This window comes from Sarcophilus harrisii, chromosome 1, assembly GCF_902635505.1.
Source record: "Sarcophilus harrisii chromosome 1, mSarHar1.11, whole genome shotgun sequence".
Lineage (NCBI taxonomy): Eukaryota > Metazoa > Chordata > Mammalia > Dasyuromorphia > Dasyuridae > Sarcophilus > Sarcophilus harrisii.
The window spans coordinates 261,930,660-261,955,959 of record NC_045426.1 but is presented as its reverse complement, the minus strand read 5'-3'; the positions used below and the strand labels follow the sequence as shown (position 1 = coordinate 261,955,959).

Here is a 25,300-nt window from a genome sequence, read left to right as displayed (position 1 = left end):
AAGGGAGGGGACCCTGGCACCTAGGAGTGAGTCACAGGGAGGGCTCCTTCTGGGTGGGAGGTCAGTCCAGCCTTCAGGCAACCCAGACTAGTAATGCTTATAGTAGTTTGCATTTATATAGCATTTTGAGATATGCAGATCATTTAATGCAATCTCTCACTTGAATTTCACAACAGCTCTGAGAAAAGTAGATGTGATAATTACCTCTGTTTTATAGATTTAGGAAACTGAGGCTGAAAGAGGTTAGATCATTTGCTCAGGGTCACCCAGCTATTAATGGTCTGAGGCAAAATTCTTCCAGCATTACACCACCTAGTGGAAAGATATGGGAAGAAGAAACTATCGCTGAGGACTGAGGCTTGTACCTCAGTTTCCTCTTAAGGAAAATTATGGGCCTGGACTAGAAGGTCTCAAACTACAAACCAAAATAGGGGCCTCGAGTGAGCTTAGCATCGGTGAACCTCAGTTTCCTTATCTTTCAAATAGGACTGGCTCTATCTGTCAGATGAATACTGCCTCTGTAAAGAGATGAGTTGCCAAGCCATAGGGAAGACTTCAGCATTACTAAGCATTTACTGACCATTTTGGTGCTGTCTTTTCAGATTATTTACAGAAAAGAAATAGCCCAGCTGGATTTTCACACTGGGTGCCTCTTAGCTCATTTTTCTCTCCCTCCCCCAACTTCTTCCTCTGCCTGATTAAACTTATCTCACCAAGTAAGGGTTTATAACTGACCCCACCTTGTTATTCCATCACTTACTAAGGTGCCTCATGGGGAGAAACAGGGAAGACTTAGGGAGGAGGAAGAAGAGAGAGACAGAACTCTATGGAGAAATGAATATAGATAAAAAGGGAAGGGGGTGGGGGGTGGGGGAAGGAAACACCCTGAGTGCCAGCATATAGAAGGATGAGCTAATAAGCAAAAAAAAGGGAAGACATTGTGATTTTAGGGGGAAAGACAGGAGAAATGATGGTGTGGCATCTATTACTGGAACCTAATAGAAAAAGCAAATCTTGCCTCTGACTTGAAGCAGTGTCAGGCACTCAAGTTCAAATCCTGCCTGGGACATTCATTAGCTAGGCAACCCTGGAGAAAAACACAGCTTCCTCAGCCTCAGTTGCCTCATTTATATGAACTAGATTAGCCTCAAAGGTCTCTGAGGTCCCTGCCACCTTCAAATCTATGATTTTATGGATTAATGTTTCCATAATCTCCCTTCCCATTATTCAATTGATTTCTCAAACAAATTCCCCCTTCATAGGCACAGATTATACTTAGAGCAGTTCTTCATGGTTTGCTTGTTTTTTAATGTCATAGACTACTTTGGCAGTTTAATGAAGCTCAGGGACCCCTTCTCAGAAGAATGTTTATACTGCACAAAATACATAGGATTACAAAGGATAGCAGTCATAATTATTGAAACAGATGTCATTCCCCCTCCTCCCCCCTGTCCCAATGGATTTTAAAATCCATTCATGTGAGAACTCCTAATTTAAAGAATAGCTAAAGGTACAATCTTATTATCATTGAAGTTATTATTATTGGGAAAGTAAAAGTTCCTGGGTTCAAGCCCCAGCTCTGCCATTAACTAGCTATATGATTTTGAAGAACTTTTTTCTTTTTTAACTTTTTGTAGGTCTTTGCTTTTGTCATCTGTAAAAATGATGGGATGGACTGGATGATTTCCAAGCTTCCTTCTGTCCTATCAAAATGCCATCTATGTGTTTGCAAAAAATTCTCCTTAGCAGAGACCAGTGTCTGGTCTCAATAAAATTCCACCTGTGTGGATATAGAACCCAAATTTTTTGGCATAAAATGTCAGAACTGGGAGGGACCTTAGAGATCAATTGGTCTAAACCCCCACTCCCTACCCCCATTTTGGAGGATAATATTGAGATCCAGAGATGGAGGCATAAGCTCAAAGAACAATGACAGAAAGTCTTCCTCCTTCCCCAGCCAGTACTGTCTCCATTATACCACAATCATGTCTTCCTCCAATGAACCTCTATAAAGAGCCCCTGCTATGTGCCATGTTCAGGGTAGTAGAGGTGGTGGGAGGTCTATAAAGAAGACAAGAACAACTCTAAGATCCCTGAATCTAACCTCAGTCTTAGTAAGGATAGAGTTAGCTGGGGATCCAGTAGACAGGGCTCTGGTCCTGGAGTTAGGAAGACCTGAGTTCAAATACAGCCTCAGATGCTTATTAGTGATGTGACCCTGGGCATGCAATATCACCCTCTTTGCCTCAGTTTCCTCATCTATAAAATAAGCTAGAGAAGGAAATGGCAAACCACGCCTGTATCTCTGTCAAGAAGACCAACTTACTACACTGTCCAGGTGAAAGATGAGGGCCTGAATTACAGCTGTACTAGTAGAATAGAGAGAAGAGAATGAATGTGAAAAATATGATGGTGGTAGACTCAACAGGGCTTGGTAACTGGATGTGAGGGGTTAGAGAAGAGTAAAAAGTGCCTCCAGGGTTATAAGCTAAGTGACTCAAGGATGATGATGCTATCAGTACAGATAGGGGAGTGAGAAATTGACGAGTTCAGTTTAGGACATGTTGGATTTGAGGTGTGAGAGGAACATCTAGGTGGAGCTGTGCAGCAGGCAGTTGTCAATTCAAGAGAAGAACTCAGCAGAGATTGCACTCGATCTATAGATTTGGAAGTCATCTGCATAAAGGTGATAATTGAAGCCATAGGAGTGGATGAGATCACCATAAGAGAACATTTAAAGAAGGAAAAGGAAGGGCAGAAACCAGATCCTTTGGGAACCACTTATTAAGGATAGGGGCAGTGATGAAAGAAGAGGAGGCAAGAGAAGAGAGACAAACTGGTGAGAAACCAATTCTCTGGGAGGATTCTCACTTTTCTAGTCATGTTCTTGATTTATAATCCACTCCCAACAGCTTCAGGGAAGGACTGCTTATTATTCATTTCCTCCTATTAAATTCAGTCTTATTTGCCTATCCTAAGAGTCTTAGTCCCTCTGACCACTAGAAGACATTTGGGGCTTGAGGGAAATCAGATCAAGGATGTGTCTCTGTGTCTGTCTGTCTCTCTGTCTTTCTCTGTTTTTCTCCCTCCCTTCCTCTTTCCTTCCCCGCCCCCTTATCTTTGGACTTAATTTTCATTTGTTTATATTTGTTTAGGATCTCTTTATCTCTCCCCTCTTCTCTACTCCTATTATCACAACACTGGTCCTATTACAGCAACCCCCAACTACTCTTTTATCTTCCTATTCTCCCCATTCTTCCCAGATCCGTGAGGTTAATTTCTTTGTCTCTCTCTCCCCTGCCCCCTACTTAAGACCCTGGAAGGATCTTTCTTCTCCCATCCTTATAAGGAGGATGAGCCCCTTGGCTCTGGCTTCTACTGTCCCCTTCACACAAACTTCTGCTTCATATTTTGCAAAAGCAAATATCTGGCAAATTGCTGGCTTTAATGAGCTGGAATTAAACCTGGCTCTTGCTAAGAGGCATTTTTTTTTAAACTTTTGCCTGCTGGAAAGAAATCAACTAACATATGCAGCATGTGTAGCAGTGGAGGAAAATGGAATGTGAAAAGGGAGGGAGCAGCAGACTTGTTTAATTCTATATAACAAGCCCATTCTTTGTTCTTCCTTGCCCATAAACATAATTGTTGTTGTTATTTTTATCATCATCATCAGGGGAGAAGCTGCAATGGGTCCAAGAAGACCTGGGTTCAAATATTGCTTTTAAATACATAGTAGTTATGTGACACAGTAGTCAAATAGACAGCCACTGGCAACATCTCTGAGTGAGACAAGAACTAGATTAAAATGTAATTGGGAAATATTTAACAAAATAAATAAAGTTAATATGTGGCCTGCAGGGATCTTTATGTACAGGTTAGCAGGCTCCCCTTCTATTAGAGTTTGACATCACTGTCCTAAGTTGTATCTTTAAGTGCCTCTTAGGCACTAGATGCCTCTAAAACTGAGTGGTGGAGAAAGGGTCCATCTTCATTGGCAGAGCAAGTTTCCTCTTCCAGGAGTTTCTTATACTTGAAATCACCAGTTCAACTCCTCTTCCTCCCTTCTCTTTTTCTTTCCCTTTCTTTTTTTCCTTCCTCCGTTTCCTCTAGTTCCATTTTTAGCAGTACTACTACTACTAGTAGTAGTAGTAGTAATAGGCAACATTTATATAGCACTTACTATGTGCCAGATACTGTGCTAAACAAGTTATAATTATTATCTCATTGGATCCTCACCACATTCCTGAGTGGTTATTTCCATATAACGGATGAGAAAACTGAAATAAACAGGATTAAGTGACTTGCCCAGAGTCACACAGCTGGTAAGTGTTAGAGACAGGATTTGAACTTGGGTCTTCCTGATTCTAGGCTTGGTGCTTCTTGTAATGATGATGATGACTGTGATTAAGAAAAAAATATGGAAGTGGATAGAGAGCCAGCCTTAAAGCAAGGAAGATGTGGGAACAAGTCCTGTCTCCCACACATGCTGCCTTTAGCACCTTGAACAAATCTTTTTACCTATTTGCCTCAGTTTCCTTATCTGTAATATGTGCATAATAATAATACCAACCTCCCAAAGTTATAGTGAGGATCAAATGAGGTGATAATTGTAAAACCCTTAGCACTATATCTGACACACAGGAAGCATTATCTAAATGTTAGCTATCATCATCATTATTATTATGGCTGTGTACTCTGGGAGAATAATTTAACCTGTCAGTACTGTAGGCAAAGTTGCCAGATAATACAGTCCATGGGCTATATGAGACCCCCCAACATTTCAAGTGCAGCCTTAACCAGTTTAAAATGTAATTGGGAAATATTTAACAAAATAAATTAATAAAAAAATAAATATATGGATTTTCTAAGTCAATATGTGGCCTGCAGCAATCCATATGTATGGTTTAGTGGCCCTTAACTTTAACGGTACTGATCAGGGCAAATCTTTATGAGTGTAAGCTCGAGAGCAGAGATGGATCTCAATGGGAGAGGGAAGAGGAGAAATTCCCTAGGCTGATGAAATTGTGGGTCTGGTCTACTAAGAGCTTTCTTTCAACTTCCTTAGAGCAGTTTAAAGTGTTTGCTTTGGTTCTGTTGTTATTGTAAGAGCTGAAATGGGTCACCAAGGTTTGAGACACTATGAGAACCATCCCACATTTTGTTTTCTCTAACTACATCTGGCTCCAGTTCCACTTCTTACCACTTCCATTCACTCATCCCCTCAGCTCCCACAACACTGCTGTTTAAATTTGCTGTCTTATACAGTCTGCCTTGTATCTTCACTGCCTTGTAAGCTCACACAGAGTTCTCTGGGAGGTACTCTCTTCTCTCCAAGTACTACAGAAAATAATGTTCTATGTCTTACATAGGGGATATGTCCTAGCCTTTCATCATCTGAGTCATCCTCATTTGAATGCTCTTCATCATAAAAAAATAATTTTTTTTCCAATTAACAAGCATCTATTTTTTTCTCCCTCCCACCTCTCCTGTACTGAAAAAGAAAACCAAAATCCTTGTAACAAATATTCATGGCCAACTGAAAAAAATTCTCACATTATCCTAAATGCAAAAATGTGTCTCATTTCTTCATCTAAAATGCATGTCCTCCTCTCTGTCAGGAAGTGAGTAGCATTCTCTAGCACTGGTCTTTTGGAATGCTGATTGTTCAGTGCTTTGACCTACAGCTTTCAAAGTTGTTTGTCTTTATGATATTGTCATTGTATACATTATTTCCCTGGTTCTGCTCATTTCACTCTATGTCAGATCATACAAGTTTTCCCAGATCTCTTACAGCATGACAGTACTTATTCTTACACATTCTTAGAGCATATTTATATGCCATAGTATGTTCAGCCACCTTAGTGATGCCCCTCTAAGATGCATTGAGTAGAATTAAACACTGTATTTCACTTGTTTTCTGACTATGGCAGAGTATAGTACTCTTACTTCTCATTTTCAATCAATCATAATCAACTAACAGGCACTTTAGGAGGAACCATAATAGGAACTAGACTTTTACGTACAAAATGGGACATTCCCTGCCTTTAAGGAGTTTACATTTCTACTGGGAAGAGTTAGCATTTTTACAAATAAATAAATATTTACAAACTACATACAAAGTCACTCAAGAAAGGTATTTTGAAGAAAGTGGGTAACACTTGAGTTGATTTTCAGAGGGTTGTGGGCATCCCGTTCCAAGTAAGAGAGGGCAGTTTATGCAATGGTCTGGAGATAGAGTATGTAATTTTGTGAAACCAGGAGTTGCAAATAAGCCAGTTCAGTTGGAATATAGTAGAAATGAGGAGGAGTAATGTGTAATCAGGAAAGGCAGGCTAAAGCCAGATTGCAAAAGTCTTTAAATAACAAATGGAAGAGTTTGTATTTTTTATTTTACAGTCAATAAGAAGGTACTTGGAACTTCTTTCATAGGAGAATGGCATGGTCAGAACTGTAGATTGGAACTATGAGTGTCTCAATTGTGGATTGGAAGATGGATTGGAAAGGGTAACATATTGGATACAGGGATACTAATTAGCAGGCTATTGCAGTAGTCTAAGCAAGAGTGGATAAAGGCCTGAAATAAGGTATTTGGGATGTTGCTATAGAGAAGGAGATAGAGGTGAGAAATTGGGAGGAGAAAGAATCAACAAGACTCAGCATCTATTTGTATATAGAGGGGTGAGTAAGAATGAAATGTTGAGCATAACACTGAAGTTGTAAACTAAGGTCATTGGAAAAATGATGGTGCCCTGGACAGATATAGGGAAATCAGGAAGAGTAGGCAGAAAGATAATGAGTTCCAGACACCATGCCTCTCTTAATGATAATGTTCTGAACACTGTGCCACTTTTAATTCAGTCTAAAATGACATTAACTTTTTTTTAATTATCACACCACATTGTTGGATAATACTGAGCTTGCAAGTCCATTAAAAACCCTAAGATCTTTTCCAGAAAAACTGCTATCTGTTATCTTTTTCTTGTGAAATTGATTTTTTGACCCCAGCTTTAACACTTTACATTTACACTGTTCAATTTCACCTTATTAAACAAAACCCATAATTCTAGTCCACAGAGATCTTTTGGGATCCTTTCTCTTGTCATTCCAAAATGCTAGCCATTCCTACCAGTTTTATATAATATACAAATCTGAGAGAGACCAAAGGTCTATAGATTACACAGAACCTGTATTTTAGGAACACTTTGATAAAAGAATTGAGAGGCATGACAAGAACCAAATACTAGCGTGCAAAACTAAGTAAACTATATTTTAACAGACAGGAAAATGTGTTGTTATTGATGTGGGAATTATCCTTGGATCAGCTATCTATATAAAGACAGATCATCAACTTGTCAGAGCTAACATCAGAATTAGTAAAAAGCAAGAATAATAACAAAAAGATACTATACAAAACTGTAACAACTCAGTCTTGAACTATTTAAGTAATTGACCATCAGAAATGAGAACTGAGAAACAGAAATGACAATGACATCAATTATTACTAATTTTATGCAGAGTTTACCTAATGTAAATGATTTCCCACAATAAGGAAATTTTTAAAAAGGACTTTAGTTAGCAAATGTCTGACTTACTTGAAAATGAAAAAAAGATTGTTGCCAAAGACTTCACCAAGCTATAATATAAACTCATTTGTAAAATTTTATAAAAAAGAGGGACAGATAATTTTGAGAATCAACATTCCCTAAAACAGAGAAAAGCAGTGGGGGATAAAACAAATTTGCAGAAAACTTGTAAGATATCCAACTAAGCAGTCATTACAAGGGCATTTAATGAATGAAAATGAAGAGAGGATGAAAGAGGCCAACAAATAGCAGAAAATAGAAAAGATCTGTAAACATGATAAGTTTTTCTCCATAATGAAACTATCACCAAGTGTGATAGAGTCATACTTGGACCCTACTGACCAGCACTTAGAATTGAGGTAAAAATGATAATAAGAGTACAAAAATGGGAAAATCAACCATATTGAATGATATGTATATGCAGAGATTCATGTTGGGGGTAACCAATTGTGAGGACATTAAAAGAAGATTATATATATATATATATATCTTTCAGGGGGAAAGTTATCAAAGATATGGGGAAAATCTTTGATTTTCCATCTATATCAAATCTTTGAATATTATAATAGGTCAATTTAAAGCATCCTTGATTTGGGGGGGATTAATAGAAATAACACTGAACAATGGATGAGGAATATAAGATTTCTTGGTGTTTGTTTTTTGTGTGCAACCAAAAAGATCATTTGATTCAGTAAATGAAAACACTACTTTAAAGGCCCCTTTTTTCAGCGAGATGTCTCCCATCTATACATCAAAATCATTCAAGATTCTTTGAAAGATATAACAATAGAAATAACCATATTAAACAACCTATGATTGTGAACATCAGGTGAGACATAAAATAGGAAGAGAGATGTGTGTTCCCCACTGATGGAAGACCCAATGCAGAGTCCAAATTGGACCAGACCAGAACTTCTTAAACTTTTTCTACTTGCTATCCCTTTTCAACTAAGGAATTTTTTACATGACCCTAGGTGTATAGGTAGATAAGTATAGAAATCAAACATTTACTGATAATAAATCCTAATTTTGCAACCCCCCACATTCAGTTTTGAGATCCCATATAGGGTCATAAACCACCATTTAAGAAGCTGGGCACTAGAGTAATAGCAATATCACAGGAGAGAAAAGGGGTTTTGTTGCAAAGGTAAAATCAACAAGTCTTGGCAACAGCTTGAATATGGAGGGGCAAGAAATAGTGAGGAGTTGAGGATGACATGAAGGTGGCAAATTTATGAGACAAAAGCGACAAGAGTCATTCAAAATAGGTATGAATGGATCACAATCTATATAACCTAGGGGAACTTTCAAATCAAGGGAAAGATTTTAGTCTTTGTCCAAGTCATTAATTAAAAATATCAAACAGACCAAAGGAGTGCAGGATCTTTTTCTCTTCAGATCCTTAAATGAAGGCGTACATGCATCCCCATAATGTTCCTTCCCAATGTACTTTTTCCCCCTATCATTAGATATTTAACACCTCTTACATGATAGGCACTGAGGGAGATTAACATAGTAACAAGATCCATATTTATAGGATACTTACAGAATTAAAATACTAATATTTATCTGACAGATGTTATTGTGTGATGTTAGTCAAATCTCACTTTATATTTGCTTTTTTTAAAATTGATATATTTTGTTTTTACAGTATCTTCATTGTGACCTTAACATTTATGATATTTGTAATCTTGTTTCCACAGATCTTACTTTCCCCTATGTTATTTTGTCAAATTTCCTATTTTTACAGATTCAATTAATGACATTCAGCAAGGTACACCTGTATTCATCTCTAAGGAGATGGCTTAATGTAATTCATTCCTGAGAACAGAAGGATGGGTTAGATGACCTTGAAGCCTGTTTCAGACTCTGATAAAACTAAAGAATATAAGGACCCTATCATACATTCATGAACCTCAGGCTTCTATTTTTAAGTCTTATTGATGCTTTATGCTTTTACAGTACATAAATTTCTGGATATTACCCTTTTCCTCTACCCCCAAAGTCTTTCCTTTCCAATGTTGTTTAACAAAAAAAAGCTAAACAAAACCAACCAATGCATCATTCCATCTGACATTCTGTTTCCATAATACCCAACCTCTTCAACAAAACTGGAAAAACCAGTCTACTTGTTTCTTCTCAAAGGACAAGCTTGCTCATTTATAATTATACAACAATAAGTTTAGGGGTTTTTTTGTTTGTTTCTACATGTATATTGTAGTCATTTTGTATGTTGTTACCTGTTATTGACTTAGCATAGCTGGCATATAGTAGATGCAATATAAATATTTATCCCTCTCCTTTCCCTGCATACTCCAGTCCATATCAGTTCATTTAAGTGTTACCATGATTCTCTGAACTTCTTACATTCATTGTTTCTTACAGTGCAATGATATTTATGTACCATAGTGATATGTGCTACAGATGATGAGCCATACATTTACATTGTTTCCAGTTATTTGCTACCACAAGAAAAAAATGTTACTATAAATATTTTGACATATGGGGGACTTTTATCTCTTTAACCTCCTACCCATAGTAAGTGGTTAAAAAAAGCTTTTTGATTCATCAGTTCTTTGGAAAATATACCTGATAGGAGAAGGGTATCCTAAAAGTATGTGCATTTTAGTAATTTTTTCACAACTCTACCATTCCTCAGAACACTTCTTTTTTCACAGCCTCTGTATATTAATTATTTCTGGTTTTATTATGTTTGTCAATTTTATAGGTAAAAAAGTGAAATCTCAAAGTTGTTTCAATTTGCATTTCTTTTTATTATTAGTGATATGATGACATCTTTATATAATTGCTAATAGTTTTTTTCATTCTTTTGAGAATTGATCATTTATCCATTGATCTTGTATATTTGACTCTTAGTCTTATTTATGTGAATTCCTTATGTATCTTGGATATCAGATCCTTATTCAAGATATTTGATACAAACAGTTTTCCAATCAAATTCTTCTTTCTTCTGCTAGCTGCATTGACTTTGTTCATGCAAAAACTTTCCCATTTCATATAAATAGTCTATTTTCTGATTGGGATCTCTTCTGTTTAAAAGTTCTCCCCTTAGATATAGTAGTGAGAGGTATTTCCATTTTTTCCAAATTAAAAATAAATTACATGACCTTTCTTATTTAAATGGTTTATTCACTTGGAACTAATTGGAGTATATGGTATAAGAGATCATCCTCCTAAATAGCATTCATCCCATAATTATTTTCTTCAGGATAGAAATCACATGACATATCTCACTGCTTGGATATATATAAGGAGCCAATAAATTCAACCACTGTCAGGGAGACAGACATTAAAGTTCTAATCCCAGTTTTGTTATGGATTATTATGAGATATTTATATAGAAATTTTAAATTTAAAAAGCATTTTCCATACATCATATTATTTGATCTTCATGACAACCCTGTAATAATTACAATTAGGACTATAACAATTTTACAGATGAAAAAACTGAGACTTATAAATTTCCCCCCCGTCTTTCTGTCCAGGTGGTCTATAATATAATAATACCAATATTACTTCTGTTTGTTCCTCAAATGCTTCCTGCCATGTTTATCTTCTCCTCCTATTACTGCATTTCCCCAAACATCTTTTTAATATACAATATTTTTCTCTATCCCCATCCTCTTTTTGCTCAACCCATCCTGTTTCTTTTATCCAGAGTTTACCCTACCAGAGTCTTAGTGCAGGTCTGGATTTTATGCTATTGAACCCCCAAGATGAAGACTCAGTCTGATTTCTCACCTTGCATTAGAATTTCTAGGTTCTCTTACTTGTTAATCATGCTTTGTTCATAGATATCTGAGTCCATTTGTTTTATTGATGGTTCCTTTCAAGTAACTAGATGATGAAATATAGATAGAAGGTTCTATCTGAAGTAAAGAAGATGTGAGTTCAGATCCAGCTTCAGGATTTATTAGCTGTGTTACCTGGAAAGTCATATAAACTCTGTCTGCTTCAGTTTCCTTGTCTGTAAGATGAGGGTAATAATAGCATCTATCTTCCCAGGGTTGTTGTGAGATTTAAATGGAATAATTATTGCAAAATGCTTAGCAGAATGTCTGGCAAAGAATGGACTATTAATAAATGCTTTTCCCTCTCTTAGGTTTTGAATCCTATGAATTTCTGAGTGTCTCTATTATTTTCTCTTTCTACATTGTAGCTGTCTTCTATGGCAAGAAGCTTAATGGAGACATAAGCAATAGTCTTTCTTCCTTTTCCAGTTTAAAATTAATGATTTGAAGTCAAACAGGTAGTAAATGCTGGGAATGGGATTTGAACTTAGACTTTTTCTAATTTCAGATCCAACATTCCATCTACCATACAATGGATACACTTGTACATTGTAGAAGCCATTCAGCCTCTCAGGGTCTATATTTACTCATCTGTGTAATAGTAATGTTTTCCCTGCATCAGAAGATAACTAATGATGTAAAGAATTGATAGTTGTTGTGCATGTCCAATTGAATAAAGTAATAAGAGGCTCCCCCTACCCTTTTACCACCACCACCTATTATATTCTCTCCCACCACTCTACAATCAATTCTTTCACTGTTCTAGGCTCAACCAAACAAACCATATATAGCTTCATGACATGCTTCATGACATATCATCCCATCCTTCTATTGGATTTTTCTATTCCGTATTTCATGAGTAGTTTAGTTCAGCTCAATAGATGTTTATTAAGCCCCTTCTTTTGTACAAGGAGCTGGGACCATACAGTGAATATGTCTGGATTTGGATTCAGGAATATGTCAGGATTCAAAATTTAAATCCTTAGCTATGTGATCCTGGGCAAATCACTTAACCTCTGTCTGCCTCAGCTTTCTGAAGTGTAAAATGGAGCTAATAATATCTTATCAAAGCTTGAGTGAGGTAATATTTACAAAGTACTTCACGAATCTTAAAATGCTATATATATGTGAGCTCCTATTATTCTTAGCACTCTACAATTTCCACCCATTGTTTTCTTTGTTCAGCCCTCATGGACCATGGTGAATAAAACTAATCCTTCTTCTACATGACATTACTACAGTGCTTGAAGACAACATTGACATTCCTCTAAATCTTCTCTTTCTTTAAGCTTAAGTTCTTAAAACCTTTCGCCACTGCCTGGTCTCCAATCTTTTTACCATGCCCTCTTGTGGTTGCATTGTAGTTTATCAATAAATGGTAAATGTAAAGTTGTTTATAAATGTGGCCTCAATATTATTACTATTGATGACGTTAACATGATAAAAATATGAAAATCTGTTAACAGTCTAGGATTTAATTTGCCTCAGTTTCCTCCTCTGCAAATCTGGCGGCCTCTAAGATTTCTTCTAGTTTTAATTCTGTGATCCTTTTAAGGGTAGGGAATGTGACCATTGTTTATCTGTCTACCTACCAGCACTTAACACAGAACTGGGTTCTCAGTAGACATTAAATATATATATATATATATATATATATATATATATATATATATATATTCATTGGCCGGCTGATTAACAGACGTGTAATTCTACCTATTCTTTATTTCAGGAGAAGCAACTGACACAAAGAAGAGCTGAGGGGGGAGAGCCAGGAAGCTGGGCAGATGGAGGAAGAAGTTCAAGCTGAGCTGAACATGGGCATCAGCAGGAAGACAAGAAGTGGTAGAAAATAACTGAAGACTTCCTTCCCCACCGAGCCCTGCCGTCCTCAGCCCAGTCTGAGACCATGCCTGAAGGGACAGGACATCCCTGAGCTTCCCACCTCTCCCCCCTCCCCTGGCTTCTGCCCACCCCCGTTCCCACAGGTCGGACAGAGAGCCATACTTCTCTCGCCCCTTACCACACCTTGTCAGCCTTGGGACCATGCAGGAAGTGGCCATTTAAATTCAGAGCTCCTCCCAGCTGCGGGCCCCCACTCCCCCAGCTCTTCCCCTTTCTAGCAGCCTCACTGGGAATCAGCCTGGGGGTGGCACTTCCAGATGGCAGGCTGCAGGTGGGGGGTGCTGTGCGTGTGTGTGGCGGCCGCGTCCCTCCTGTACGCCGGTGGGCTGGTGCAGGCCGACTGCTGGCTCATCGAAGGCGACAAGGGCTTCGTGTGGCTGGCCATCTGCAGCCAGAACCAGCCCCCTTATGAATCCATCCCCCAGCAGATCAACAACACCATAGTGGACCTGAGACTCAACGAGAACAAGATCAAGAGCGTTCAGTACGCCTCCCTCAGCCGGTTTGGGAACCTGACGTACCTCAACTTGACCAAGAATGAAATCACCTACATCGAGGATGGGGCCTTCTCGGGTCAGTTCAACCTGCAGGTGCTACAGCTGGGCTACAACCGCCTGCGGAACCTCACCGAGGGCATTCTGCGCGGCCTGAGCAAGTTGGAGTACCTCTACCTCCAGGCCAATCTCATCGAGACGGTCACCCCCACTGCCTTCTGGGAGTGCCCCAACATCATGAACATTGACTTGTCCATGAACCGCATCCAGCGCCTGGACAGCGGCACCTTCACGGGGCTGACCAAGCTCTCCATCTGCGAGCTCTACAGCAACCCCTTCTACTGCTCCTGCGAGCTGCTGGGCTTCCTGAAGTGGCTGGCGGACTTCACCAACATGACACGCACCTACGACCGGATGCAGTGCGAGTCGCCGCCCGACTACTCCGGCTACTTCCTGCTCGGCCAAGGCCGGACCAGCTACCGGAACGCGCTGAGCATGCTGTCCAGCCTCTGCACCGACGGCTCCTACACCGTGGGGTCCCGCTTCGTCCCCGCCCGCTACCCGCCCACGACCCCGCCCCCGGAGGGCCCCTGCGCCGAGGACGACTGCTTCTCGGGGGATGGCACCACGCCCCTCGTGGCCTTCCACACCCCCGCCACCAAGTCCGAGATGCGGCCCAACATCTGGGTCAAGCACCTGACCCACAACTCGGCCACGCTCGGCGTGCAGCTGCCCTCCCCCTTCAGGAAGATGTACGTCCTGGCACAGTTTGAAAATGGCTTCTCCTCGGACATCACCAACCTGCACAAAGAGAGGGAGGAGATCGAGCTGTCCAACCTCATCACCCACACCAACTACACCTACTGCGTGGTCTCCCTGGGCCACCCGCTGCGCTACAACCACACCTGCCTCACCATCTGCCCCACGAAGCCCCCGCCCTCGCCCGGGCCCGTGCCCAGCTCCTCCACCGCCACCCACTACATCATGACCATTCTCGGCTGCCTCTTCGGGATGGTGATCGTCCTTGGAGCCGTCTACTACTGCCTGCGCAAGCGGAGGCAGCAGGAGGAAAAGCACAAGAAGACAGTGGGGGGCATGAAGAAGACCATCATCGAGCTCAAGTATGGGCCCGAGCTGGAGACACCGGGCATTGCCCAGCTGTCCCAGGGGCCCATGCTAGGGGGCGAGGCCGTGACACGCATCCCCTACCTTCCCTCTGCGGGAGAGGTGGAGCAGTACAAGCTCATAGAAAGCAGCGAGACCCCCAAGACCACTAAAGGCAACTACATGGAAGTTCGGACGGGAGAGCAGCAGGAGAGGCGAGACTGTGAGCTGGCCCTGGCGCCGGACAGTCAGAGTTCGGTGGCCGAGATCTCCACCATCGCCAAGGAGGTGGACAAGGTCAACCAGATCATCAACAACTGCATCGATGCCCTCAAGTCCGAGTCTACCTCCTTCCAGGGAGTCAAGTCCGGAGCAGTGTCCACGGCTGAGCCCCAGTTAGTTCTCCTGTCGGAACAGATTCCCAGCAAGCATGGATTCCTGTCCCCCGTGTACAAAGACAGCTACAGCCACTCCCTGCAGAGGCACCACAGCATGGAGGGCCCCCCCAAGCGCTCCAGCACCTCATCCAGCGGCTCCGTCCGAAGCCCCCGCTCCTTCCGCTCCGAGGGCTCCTCCGCCCACAAGTCGGAGGCGAAGTACATCGAGAAGACGTCGCCCACCGCCGACACCATCCTCACTGTGACACCGGCGGCCGCCATCCTCCGGGCCGAGGCCGAGAAGATCCGGCAGTATGGCGAGCACCGCCACTCGTACCCGGGCTCTCACCAGGGGGAGCAGGCGCCTCCCCACGACAGCCTGGGCGGCCGCAAGCCTTCCATCCTGGAACCTCTGACCAGACCCCGTCCCCGGGACCTGGCCTACTCCCAGCTCTCTCCCCAGTACCACAACCTGAGTTACTCCTCCAGCCCCGAGTACACCTGCAAACCCTCTCAGAGCATCTGGGAGCGCTTCAAACTGAACCGTAAGCGCCATAAAGATGAGGAGGAATACATGGCGGCCGGCCATGCCCTGCGCAAAAAGGTCCAGTTTGCCAAAGATGAGGATCTCCATGACATCTTAGACTACTGGAAGGGTGTGTCCGCACAGCACAAGTCCTGAGGCCTCCTCTGTCCTCCCCACACTCCTCCCTTTCCCCTTCCTCTAGCCTCCCCTCTGCCTTCTAAAACTCGTGATGCTCATTGGACCAAAAGGAACCGAAATCCACAGCAGCTATTTTTAACCCAGAGACTGTCTTTAAAAACAAAACACATACACACATACACACAATTTTAAAAAAAGGATCATCCCCCCTCATTTCCCCCAACACCCTGATCCCCAGCGGGTGGCAGGAGAAGGGAGGGGAGGGGTGATTGAGACAACAACAAGAACAACAAAATAAAGAAAATATGATGGATGGTAACATAATATATCCAGAGATGATCTCACCTTTGGGCAGTATCGCACCGAATCTGAACATGCACACACATGACATACATACACACATACACAAGGGACTTCAGAAAACTGTGGCTCAGGGGTGGGGGTAGGTGGGAAGCTTTCATTTTCTCTCTCTTTTTTTTTTTAAAGAAAAAAAAGTACTTTAAAAAAGATATAAAAATAGTGAGTGCGAGGGGGAGAGGTTCACGATCTGGCCAGTCTGTCTGCTGTTGCATCGCATGATTTCTCAGTCTGTGGTTTTTTTGTGGATTCTCTGTGTCCAGTCTGTCTCCATTGTTCTCCTCCTCCCTCTCCCAGAGTCAACCAAATGGGAAAAACAAATAGGAAAGGAGGATGGGAAGCCTGGCAGAGCAGCAGATGTTGGGGGAGGGCCTCAAGTGAAGGGGCTGGGGAATCTTTCAGGTGGGACTCTGAGGTCAGCTGAGAAGTAACATCTGTTGGCATTTTGGGGGAGAGAGGAGGGCATGGCCAGGGCCAAGAGCTTGTGGCTAGAAGCCAGCCCCAGCTCCTGTTTGGCCTAACCCTACCCCACATTGTAATCTGTAGTTGTTCTATTGTACAGAGAAAAAAAATATTTCTATATTTGCAATGTTTGCTGTAAAACATGAAAGAGAAAAAGTACATCTACTTAAAAAAAAAAAAAAAACACAGAGAAAACCTACCTGTTTGTACCAGGTTTTAATCATGGATTTTTGGAAAAAGGTCTTTTTTTCCCTATTTGTTGGGGGAAGGGTGGGGGTTCATTATTTGGGGGTGAGGTTGGTGATGGGAAATGGAAATGAGCCAGAGTTTTCTTCCTTTTCGTTTTAGGGAACGTGAGAGAATCTGTGTGTGGGTGAGGAAATGTATGATGTGGGGTAAGAGCAGGGAAAATCAGGCAGGAGAATGTCCGTGTGATTTTTGAGAGAATATACTTCAGAATGTGAGTGAGTGTGAGGTCTAGAGATGTGAGATGGAAAGTAAGTGAAGGCATGAGTGTGAATGTGGGTGGGCGAGGACTGGTGTGAGAAGGAATGGGTGTGAAAGCCAGAGAGAAAGGAGTCTGTTGGGGGAGGGTGTGTCAGAGAATTGGAGGAGGGGCTGATATGGTGGCCCTTGCCAGGGTTCTTTACCTCTGGACTGAAAGAGCCTAAGCTAGGCCAATGCCAGAAGGAAGGAGTGTTAATCAGTTAAGAACCCTGCCTTCTTTTATCTCCACCCCTAAAAATGCCTGGGCATCCCTCACAGGCTACAGTTTCCAAACCTCTAGAACCTGCCTAACTTGGATGATGATAGCAAAGATCAGGGGAGTGACTGGCAGAAAATTCTGTTCTGATGAGGCCCTAGAAATGATCAGGAGATCAATTGGAAGCCCCGTGTAAGGTTTGGGTATTTCCCAAGGAGGCAGCACCTCCAGATGCCCCAAGCTGATAACAGTTCTGGTGACAGGGAAGAGGAAGGGGAGAGCGGGATGGCAGCTTACTGTATCCCCATCTCCACCCTGACTCGCTCCAATAGCACTTTAAAGATCACTTAGGACTGCAAGAGACATTAGAGGTCATCTACTGTCAGCTTCTTATACTGTGATTCGTGACCCCATGTACATCTTGTAACTGAATGTGGGGCCGTGAAGTTATGATTTATTATCAATAAATGTTTGATTTGTGTATCAACTTTATATACCTGTACACCCAGGGTCATGTAAAAATTTCTTGGGAGAAAAGGGATTATGAGTGGAAAAAGTTTTTAAGAAGCCCTGGTCTATCTAATCTATTACCAATAAGAAAACTCCATTTTCCAAAACATCATTTTGTTTATTTTGGTGCTGCAAAAATCACACAGAGGCGGAGATAAGATTTGAATCCAGATCTCTGAGTCCTGTTGGAACCTGAATCTGTTCTGCTAAGCTGGAGCCTTGCTTAATTTGCATTATTTTCACCAAGACTCCTCTCTTAATTTTGATCTGTTAGCCATCATCTAAGCTATCCATTCTCCCACCTCCAGGTAACACTACCCTGAAAGCATTTTAGAATGATAGACCTGAAGATCTTCCCTGAATATCTCTGGGTACAAGGTCAAGCAGGGTCATGTATGTCTGAGACAGATAAATATTTGCTGTGAGCCATACTAAGCACTCAGACAAATACACTCACCAAAGACCATCCCTGCTCTCAAGGAGGGAATTTTAATGGGGGCCACACTACGCAGAAAGGGAAAAGTGGGCAACAAGATAAATATTTGTCTTCCACGCCTGCATATTCCAGAGAAAGGACATAAACTTTGGTCTTCTCCCTCAAAGTCCAAAACTATTATATGACAATACACAAAGAATCCTCAGTCTAACTCAAAAGGAAGAGGAGGTGAAAAGGAAAAGATGAAAAAAAGCTCCTCTTCTGAGTCTCTTTGGCTCACCTCACTAGTGGAGGGGATCAGGCCCTTCAGAGTAGCATTACCCTCATTGGAAGATGTCACCTAAAAGGTCTGCAGAATACCTAGATCCCTTGGAAAAACACATTCGGGTGTCTGGTCCCTCAGGATTCAAAACTTTGTTCGAGTCCAACCAGTGGAGGCAAGCACAAACAGTGTTTGGGGTTGGAAGGGCTCCACCAGGTCTTGCTTAGCCTCCAAAAGGAAAAAGATCTCCCAGCTGACTCAGTCTACAAGTTAGCATTAACATGACCCTCTTCAGTATCCATCCACATACACTGAAAAGCCAAACTTCTGCCCTATGGCCAGTAGGAAGAAGATGTGAACTAGCAGAAGGTATTGAGAATGGAGAAAATGGTCAGGGAGAGGAAAGAGAGAGTCCTATGCAATAAATAAGTATTAAGTACCACCTGTATAACTGCCAGACCTAGGACTGGGAATATAAAGATGAGTGAAACAGTCTCTGCTTTCAAGAAGTTTACATCCAGGGGAGGCAACATGCACATATGCATCTATATAAAAGAGATGGACTTATTTCAGGATTGGGCTCCAGGAGATACAGGTTTAGGTAGGAGTAGTAATGGAATATCATTCCTTGCAATCTTCCCAGCCACTATGCTAGCAGCTAGCATCCTCAGGGACCCCCAGCTGCCTGGGCAACTAGTGCAGATGATCCAAGAAGCCACCTGAAGTCCAATTCTCCTCTCACTCCTTATCAAGGGGTCTCAAGCTGGAGAAAGTTGAGCTGCTGAAATATTTAGCCACAGTCTTTCACCCTTAAATGTCCTTAAAGATCAGAAACTTGCTCACCTTTCTTCCCAGGGTCTCTTTTGTTTAACAAGCAGGTTGGGCAGGGGGGATAAGAGGGCAGATGACAACAGTATTTACAACAGGCTTTTAAGTTTAATTCACATCATTAACACTTTTCCCATCACTTTAAGTTTAAAAAAAATCAATGAAATAATAAATCAACCCTCGATTTGTAGTGTTTGCTGACAGAGGTGTAAATGCTCATTCTGAAAATTTAGTGATTCAGTCTTCAGGTATGAGCTGGCTCCAGCTGGTAACTGTACAACCCCTATCCCTCCCTTCCCCCACCCCCACCCCCATGGTTTCCTCAAATCTATCTTATGTGTATCCTCTCTCTGCTGGAGTCTGAAGCTCGTCACAGATTACCAGATCTCCATCTGGAAAGACTAGTTCCCTTCTTTTATGGATGAGCAAACTGAAGCCCAGGGAAGTTATGCTTTGCCCCAGGTCCCTGGGATAGAAAGCATCGGGGTATGTTTTGGACCTGGATCTGCTAACTCTAGACCCAGGATATCAAACTAATTCCTACAATGTAGCTTCTCTCCTTCACACACTACAGTAACTAGCCGGCTGTTACTCCTCCTACACGACACAAATCATAAAACAGTAACAAGCAACATGGCTGCAGAGGGGAAAGGATCACACAATTTAGAGCTGGGAAGAGCCCTGAAGATCAAATGTGATCAGAGGGGGAGAAAATGACTTGCTCAAAATCATACGGGTATATACAGTAGCAGAGGGAAAAGACAGCTGGAGGAAAGCACTCTCTACAGACAGACAGACAATAGTTAGCATTTGTATACCTAGCACTTTAAGATTTGCAAATCTTAATTATTTATCATATCAATTCATCCTCACCATGACTCTGGGAAGTATGAACTTGTATCCCTATTTTGCAGACTAAGAAATTGAGGTAAATAAAAATGAAGTGACTTACCCAATGTCACACAGTCGGCCAGTGTCTGGGTCACATTTGAACTCAGTCTTCCGGATTCTTGGTCCTACTGTGCCACCTGAGAGGTATTCTATAAGAAATAAATATTCTATCAGAATTAGATAAATTATTGTATTAAAGACACGTAGATGATAGAAAAGAATGCATATGTATGTATAGATGTATACTTGCTATGTGCTATGTGTTGGTATACAAACACATTATACATATCATACAGATAGAGACTAGACCTGTGATTTTATTGATATGGAGAACTCTCTGGATGATTTCATTTTCTATACTAATTCAGGACCAGTTCAAACTTGTCTCAGACATTTACTTGCTGGGTGATCCTGGGCAAGTCACATAACCCTGTATGCCTCAGTTTCCTCATTTGTCAAATGACCTGAAGAAAGAAATGGCAAACTGCTCCAGTATCTTTGCCAAGAAAACCCCAAATGGAAATCATGAAGAGTTGGGCGTGACAAACAACATCAATATCTAAATACACATGTGTCTGAAATGTGCATACACATAATATACACACACAACTTAGATCAGCGTCAGGTAAACCCATGGCTTGGGGCCCAAGAGAGTTTCTCCAAAGGAAATAATTAAGGGAAAGCCCTTCCTCAGAATCCCCCATTCCCATGCCTCTGGGAATCAGAGGTATAAAGAAAGAGCCTTGCCCAGAATCACACAGTGGTGTCTGAGGTCAGATTTGAATCCAAGTTTTATGGACTTTAAGTTCAGCAAATGAACAGCTAGATGAATAGCTTCTTATGGGAAATGGTTAGAGTAGCATTTATTTCCCAGATTGATTCCCCAAAATATATGCCCAGCGCAACCCTTCCACCCCTGCCCATACCTGCTTATTCTATTCAGTGGATAACTGAATTATTAATTAGAACTAGAATGTTCAGGATAGTGGACACATTTTCTCTACAGGGAAAAAGTGATTAGGAAAGAAGTTGGAGGGGCTATGGAGTGCTTGGATAAGAAGGAGGAAAAGCCAGAATTAACAGTGATGAGGCTGTTTCTGTCTCCCTCTCTCCAAGTGAGGGGAAGCATGGAGTGAGACACTAAGATGCTTTGCACCCTCCTGTTCTCTCCATCAAGTCTTATTATCAGTCACTGGCACAGTAAAATGAATAAATCCCCTCCCAGGGGAAAAGTCAGGGAAATCATTTTGGAAGATGATATGAAAGCCCTCCTTCTCTGGGAAAGACATTTCATGTACTAGCTACCACAAGTCACAGAATCATAGATAAAATTGGAACTAGCCTGACCCTCTCATTATTTTACAGAGGAGGAAACTGAGACCCAGGAAGGCTAACCAGCTTGATTCACTTCACATAGGTATTAAATAGTCATATCCTCTGACTTGAGAACCAATGCTCTCTCCCTGTGTCCCTGTTGGCCCTGTCACTTGCCTGTAAAGCTGTTCAACCAGTCAGTTCCCTGTGTGAACTTGGATGGCAATCTCCCTCATTTATCAATCTCCCTCAGTTTCCTCATTTATAAAAAAGAAAAGTTGGACTGGATGGCCTCTAAAGTCCCTTCCAACTTGAAATCTCTGATCCCATTATATTCCTATGTGCCTATGAGTTTTTCTCTTATGATCCTAAGCATTAACTCTGTGGGAAGGCAATGTGGGCAGGGGGAGAAGTACAAGGGATGATGGTTGCTTCCCCTGAGGAGTTTGCAGTCCAGCTGGAGAGACAAGGTTAGCAAGATAGAAAACACTGCAGAGTCTCAGAATTGGGAGGGAACTCAGAAGTTTTCTGTTGCAGGCAATAACTCCCGTATTAACACATTGGACAAGTAGCCAACTTCATTATACATATTCCTCCACTGGAGTCCTCCTCTGACGCCTTACTCTAATGAAGAGATGCTCTTCTAGATGGTGCAGCCCGTGCACAGAATCAGAAAGACCCAACTTCAGATTCAGTCTCAGATATTTCCTAACCATGTGATCCTGGATAAGTCACTGTGTTTACCTCTTTTTCCTTATCTCTAAAAACCTTTCCAGGGTTGTTGTGAGGATCAATGAGCTAATAATTGGCTTATCACAGTGCCTAGCATATAAATGTTAGCTATATAAATATAAATAAATAATGGCAGTGTATAAATGTTAGCTATCATTGAAGGCCACAGCACTCTCTGGCAGGCTCCACCAAGTCACAAAGTACAAGACAAATGATGCCTTAGCAAGTTTCTAAGACAGCAGATAAATGGAAGATCTACAGGCCTAGGGAACCAGAGAAAGATTATGGGAAGAGGTAAATCTGAAGGATGGGGAAGTTTTGAATAGATGGGAGAAATGAGGGAAGGCATTCTCAGCAGAGGGAATAGCATAAACAAAAATCTGGAGGTGGGGGAAAATATGATTCAAACAACTGTCAAGATAAAGTCTTATTGACCTGGAATGAAATTTGTATTGGGGAGTAACAAGAGATAAAATTAAGATAGGTAGGTGGGGTCTTCATTATTAGAGTTTTGAATGACAAGTAGAGGAATCAGGATGACACTAAAAGTAGCTGTTTTTGTAAATTCTTGAGCAGGGAGATGATATGGAGAAAGAATTGTTTTAGGAAGCTTAATCTGATCACCTTGGAATGAACTTTCTTACAGAAAGAGAGAGGAATATGTATGTCTAGCTTCCCAATACTAGCCTAAGCCTTGTTTTGTGTTACTTCAAAGCATTCCAGACTTAAAAGTGAAGGAAGAGATGTAAATTGTGTGGTAAATCTTAAAATGTCATATAATGTTAGCTATGTATTTTTTAAAGGGGTGTGAGAAACCATGTTGTCTGATCTTCCCTCCAGGTGCAAAAATCCATTCCCTGAGCTATGTCCTCTGAGGCACATATCCAGATTCTGGACCTTCCTAGTAACAGGGAACACTCTTTCTTGAGTAGCTCAGTATCAACAGCTCTGATAATAATAACTAGCTTACATATAGCACTTTGATGCTTGCAAAGCATCTTACAAATATGTTATCCTTACCACAACCCTGGGAGGGTTGGTGCCATCATTATCCCCATTTTACAGATGAGGATAGCATTGACAGCTTAATAATAATAGCATCCCTAAAGAGCTTTAAAGTACTTTACAAATATTTATTTCATTTGACCCTCACAGCAATTTGGGGAGGGGTGTGCTATTATCCATATTTACAGAAGAGGAAACTGAGATGGAGAGAAGGTTAAATGACTTACTCAGAGTCACACAACTAGTTAAGCATCTGAGGTAAAATTCAAACTCATATCTTTCTGACTTCTGGCTCAGTGTGCCACCTAACTCTTATTTTTAGGGCTTAATTCCTTTTATTGAGCCAAAATCTGATTCCTTGCAACTGTAATACCCCATTGGTCCTAATCTTGTCTTCTGGGGCAAAAACAGCTTTCTTTCACATAGCATTTCTTCAAATAGATGAAAAGAAGTTTCATATCCTTCACTCTAATCCTCCCTTTTCCAGGCTCACTCTTTCACTTATTTCTTATATGATACAGTTTCAAGATCCCTCACTAAGATTTGTCTTCCTCTGCCCATTGATGTTTCTCTTAAAATGTGTTGTCTAAAACTGAACTGAACATTATGCCCTAAATAAAAGCTGATAAGGACTGAGAACAGCATGGTAGACTATCCCTCCTTTTGACTAAGACAGTACTACTGACATAGCCCAAGATTGGACTGATTCTTCTGGTGCATCATCCTGTTATGCTGATCATATTTGTCCAGTCATGACAATCTTACTTGTGACTGACTAATATGGAAAGATTCTTTTTCAAAAGAAATGATATCTAACCAAGCTCTCTACTTGGATGGAGCATTAAAAAAAAAAAAAAAAAACTGAAATGTTGAAGTTCTCTCAATAGGAAAGGGAATGATGTTATTCTCCTTACAGGAACTAGTTTCCATTTCCTATATTATTCTCCTGCCCACTCCTGAAGGGTAAATAAATGCAGAGGGTAGTGGTGCTAAGTAGTTTTTCAGTTATATCAGACTTCCATTTAAGGTTTTATTGGCAGAGATACTGGAGCAGTTTATCATTTCTTTCTTCAGCTCATTTTACAGATGAGGAAACAGAGGCAAACAGAATAAAGTGACTTGTCCAGGACTGGATTTGACTCAGGAGCACAAGTCTTTCTGACTCTACTCCCTGTTCTCTATCACTGCCTACCCAGAGTAGGAGTCCCTTAAACTAGAGGGGGTATACAGGGTGAGTCTTGGGGGAGAGCAGCCAAGAGGATCAAGTCTCCCAGCCCAGATTCTTTCCCCATTCCCTCCCCTCCTCTTCTCTCTTCCGCAACACAGAATAGAGAGAAAGCAGCATTCTTGGCTTCAAGCCCTGGGCTGGTCCAGGCCAGCTTGGAAGGGAAGGCAAATCAATGAGGGTGATTGAAGATGCTGCTGGTTTTGAGCTGCTATTTTTAGCAGCAGCCTTCTGAACCAGAGTTTGGAAACCAGAGTCGGAATGTATTTACATTTCTGAGTGCTCATCAGAGTGAAGGATGACAGGGAAGGGAAAACAACCCTATCCTTGTTCTGCTAGCCAGTGGGACTGAATTGGGGTTGAGGGGGGAAAGCTGGGGCAGGATCAGAAGTAAATGGTTCGATCATAGCTGGGGCAAAGGCTCCAATGGGCCTCTACCTTGGAAGACACCAAGCTTTGGTCCCCAAGGATTCACCCATCACAGTTTTTCCTCATGGGAGAAAGGTCCACGTCTGCCACCGTACAGCCTTCTATGAGGCAGGGAGAGGACCTGGTGCCCTTTCTAGGTTTCCCGACCCCTTGGGCATCTCAAGCTCTTGTCCCTCCTCTCAGCTGGGGAGGTCACTGGCCAGCTTTCCT

General features: G+C 41.6%; 1 protein-coding gene across 3 annotated transcripts in view; it reads left to right on the top strand.

The window, feature by feature from the left end:
• The window catches only part of ELFN1 (extracellular leucine rich repeat and fibronectin type III domain containing 1), a 199,995-nt gene extending 181,993 nt beyond the window's left edge, over nt 1-18,002 (top strand). For all 3 annotated transcript variants that reach the window (XM_031941260.1, XM_031941261.1, XM_031941259.1), the window contains one exon: nt 13,125-18,002. In XM_031941260.1, the coding sequence (XP_031797120.1) occupies nt 13,555-15,954 (2,400 nt within the window). In that variant the 5' untranslated portion in view covers nt 13,125-13,554 and the 3' untranslated portion in view covers nt 15,955-18,002. The remainder of the gene's footprint in view (nt 1-13,124) is intronic.
• Nucleotides 18,003-25,300: the final 7,298 nt, after the last annotated feature.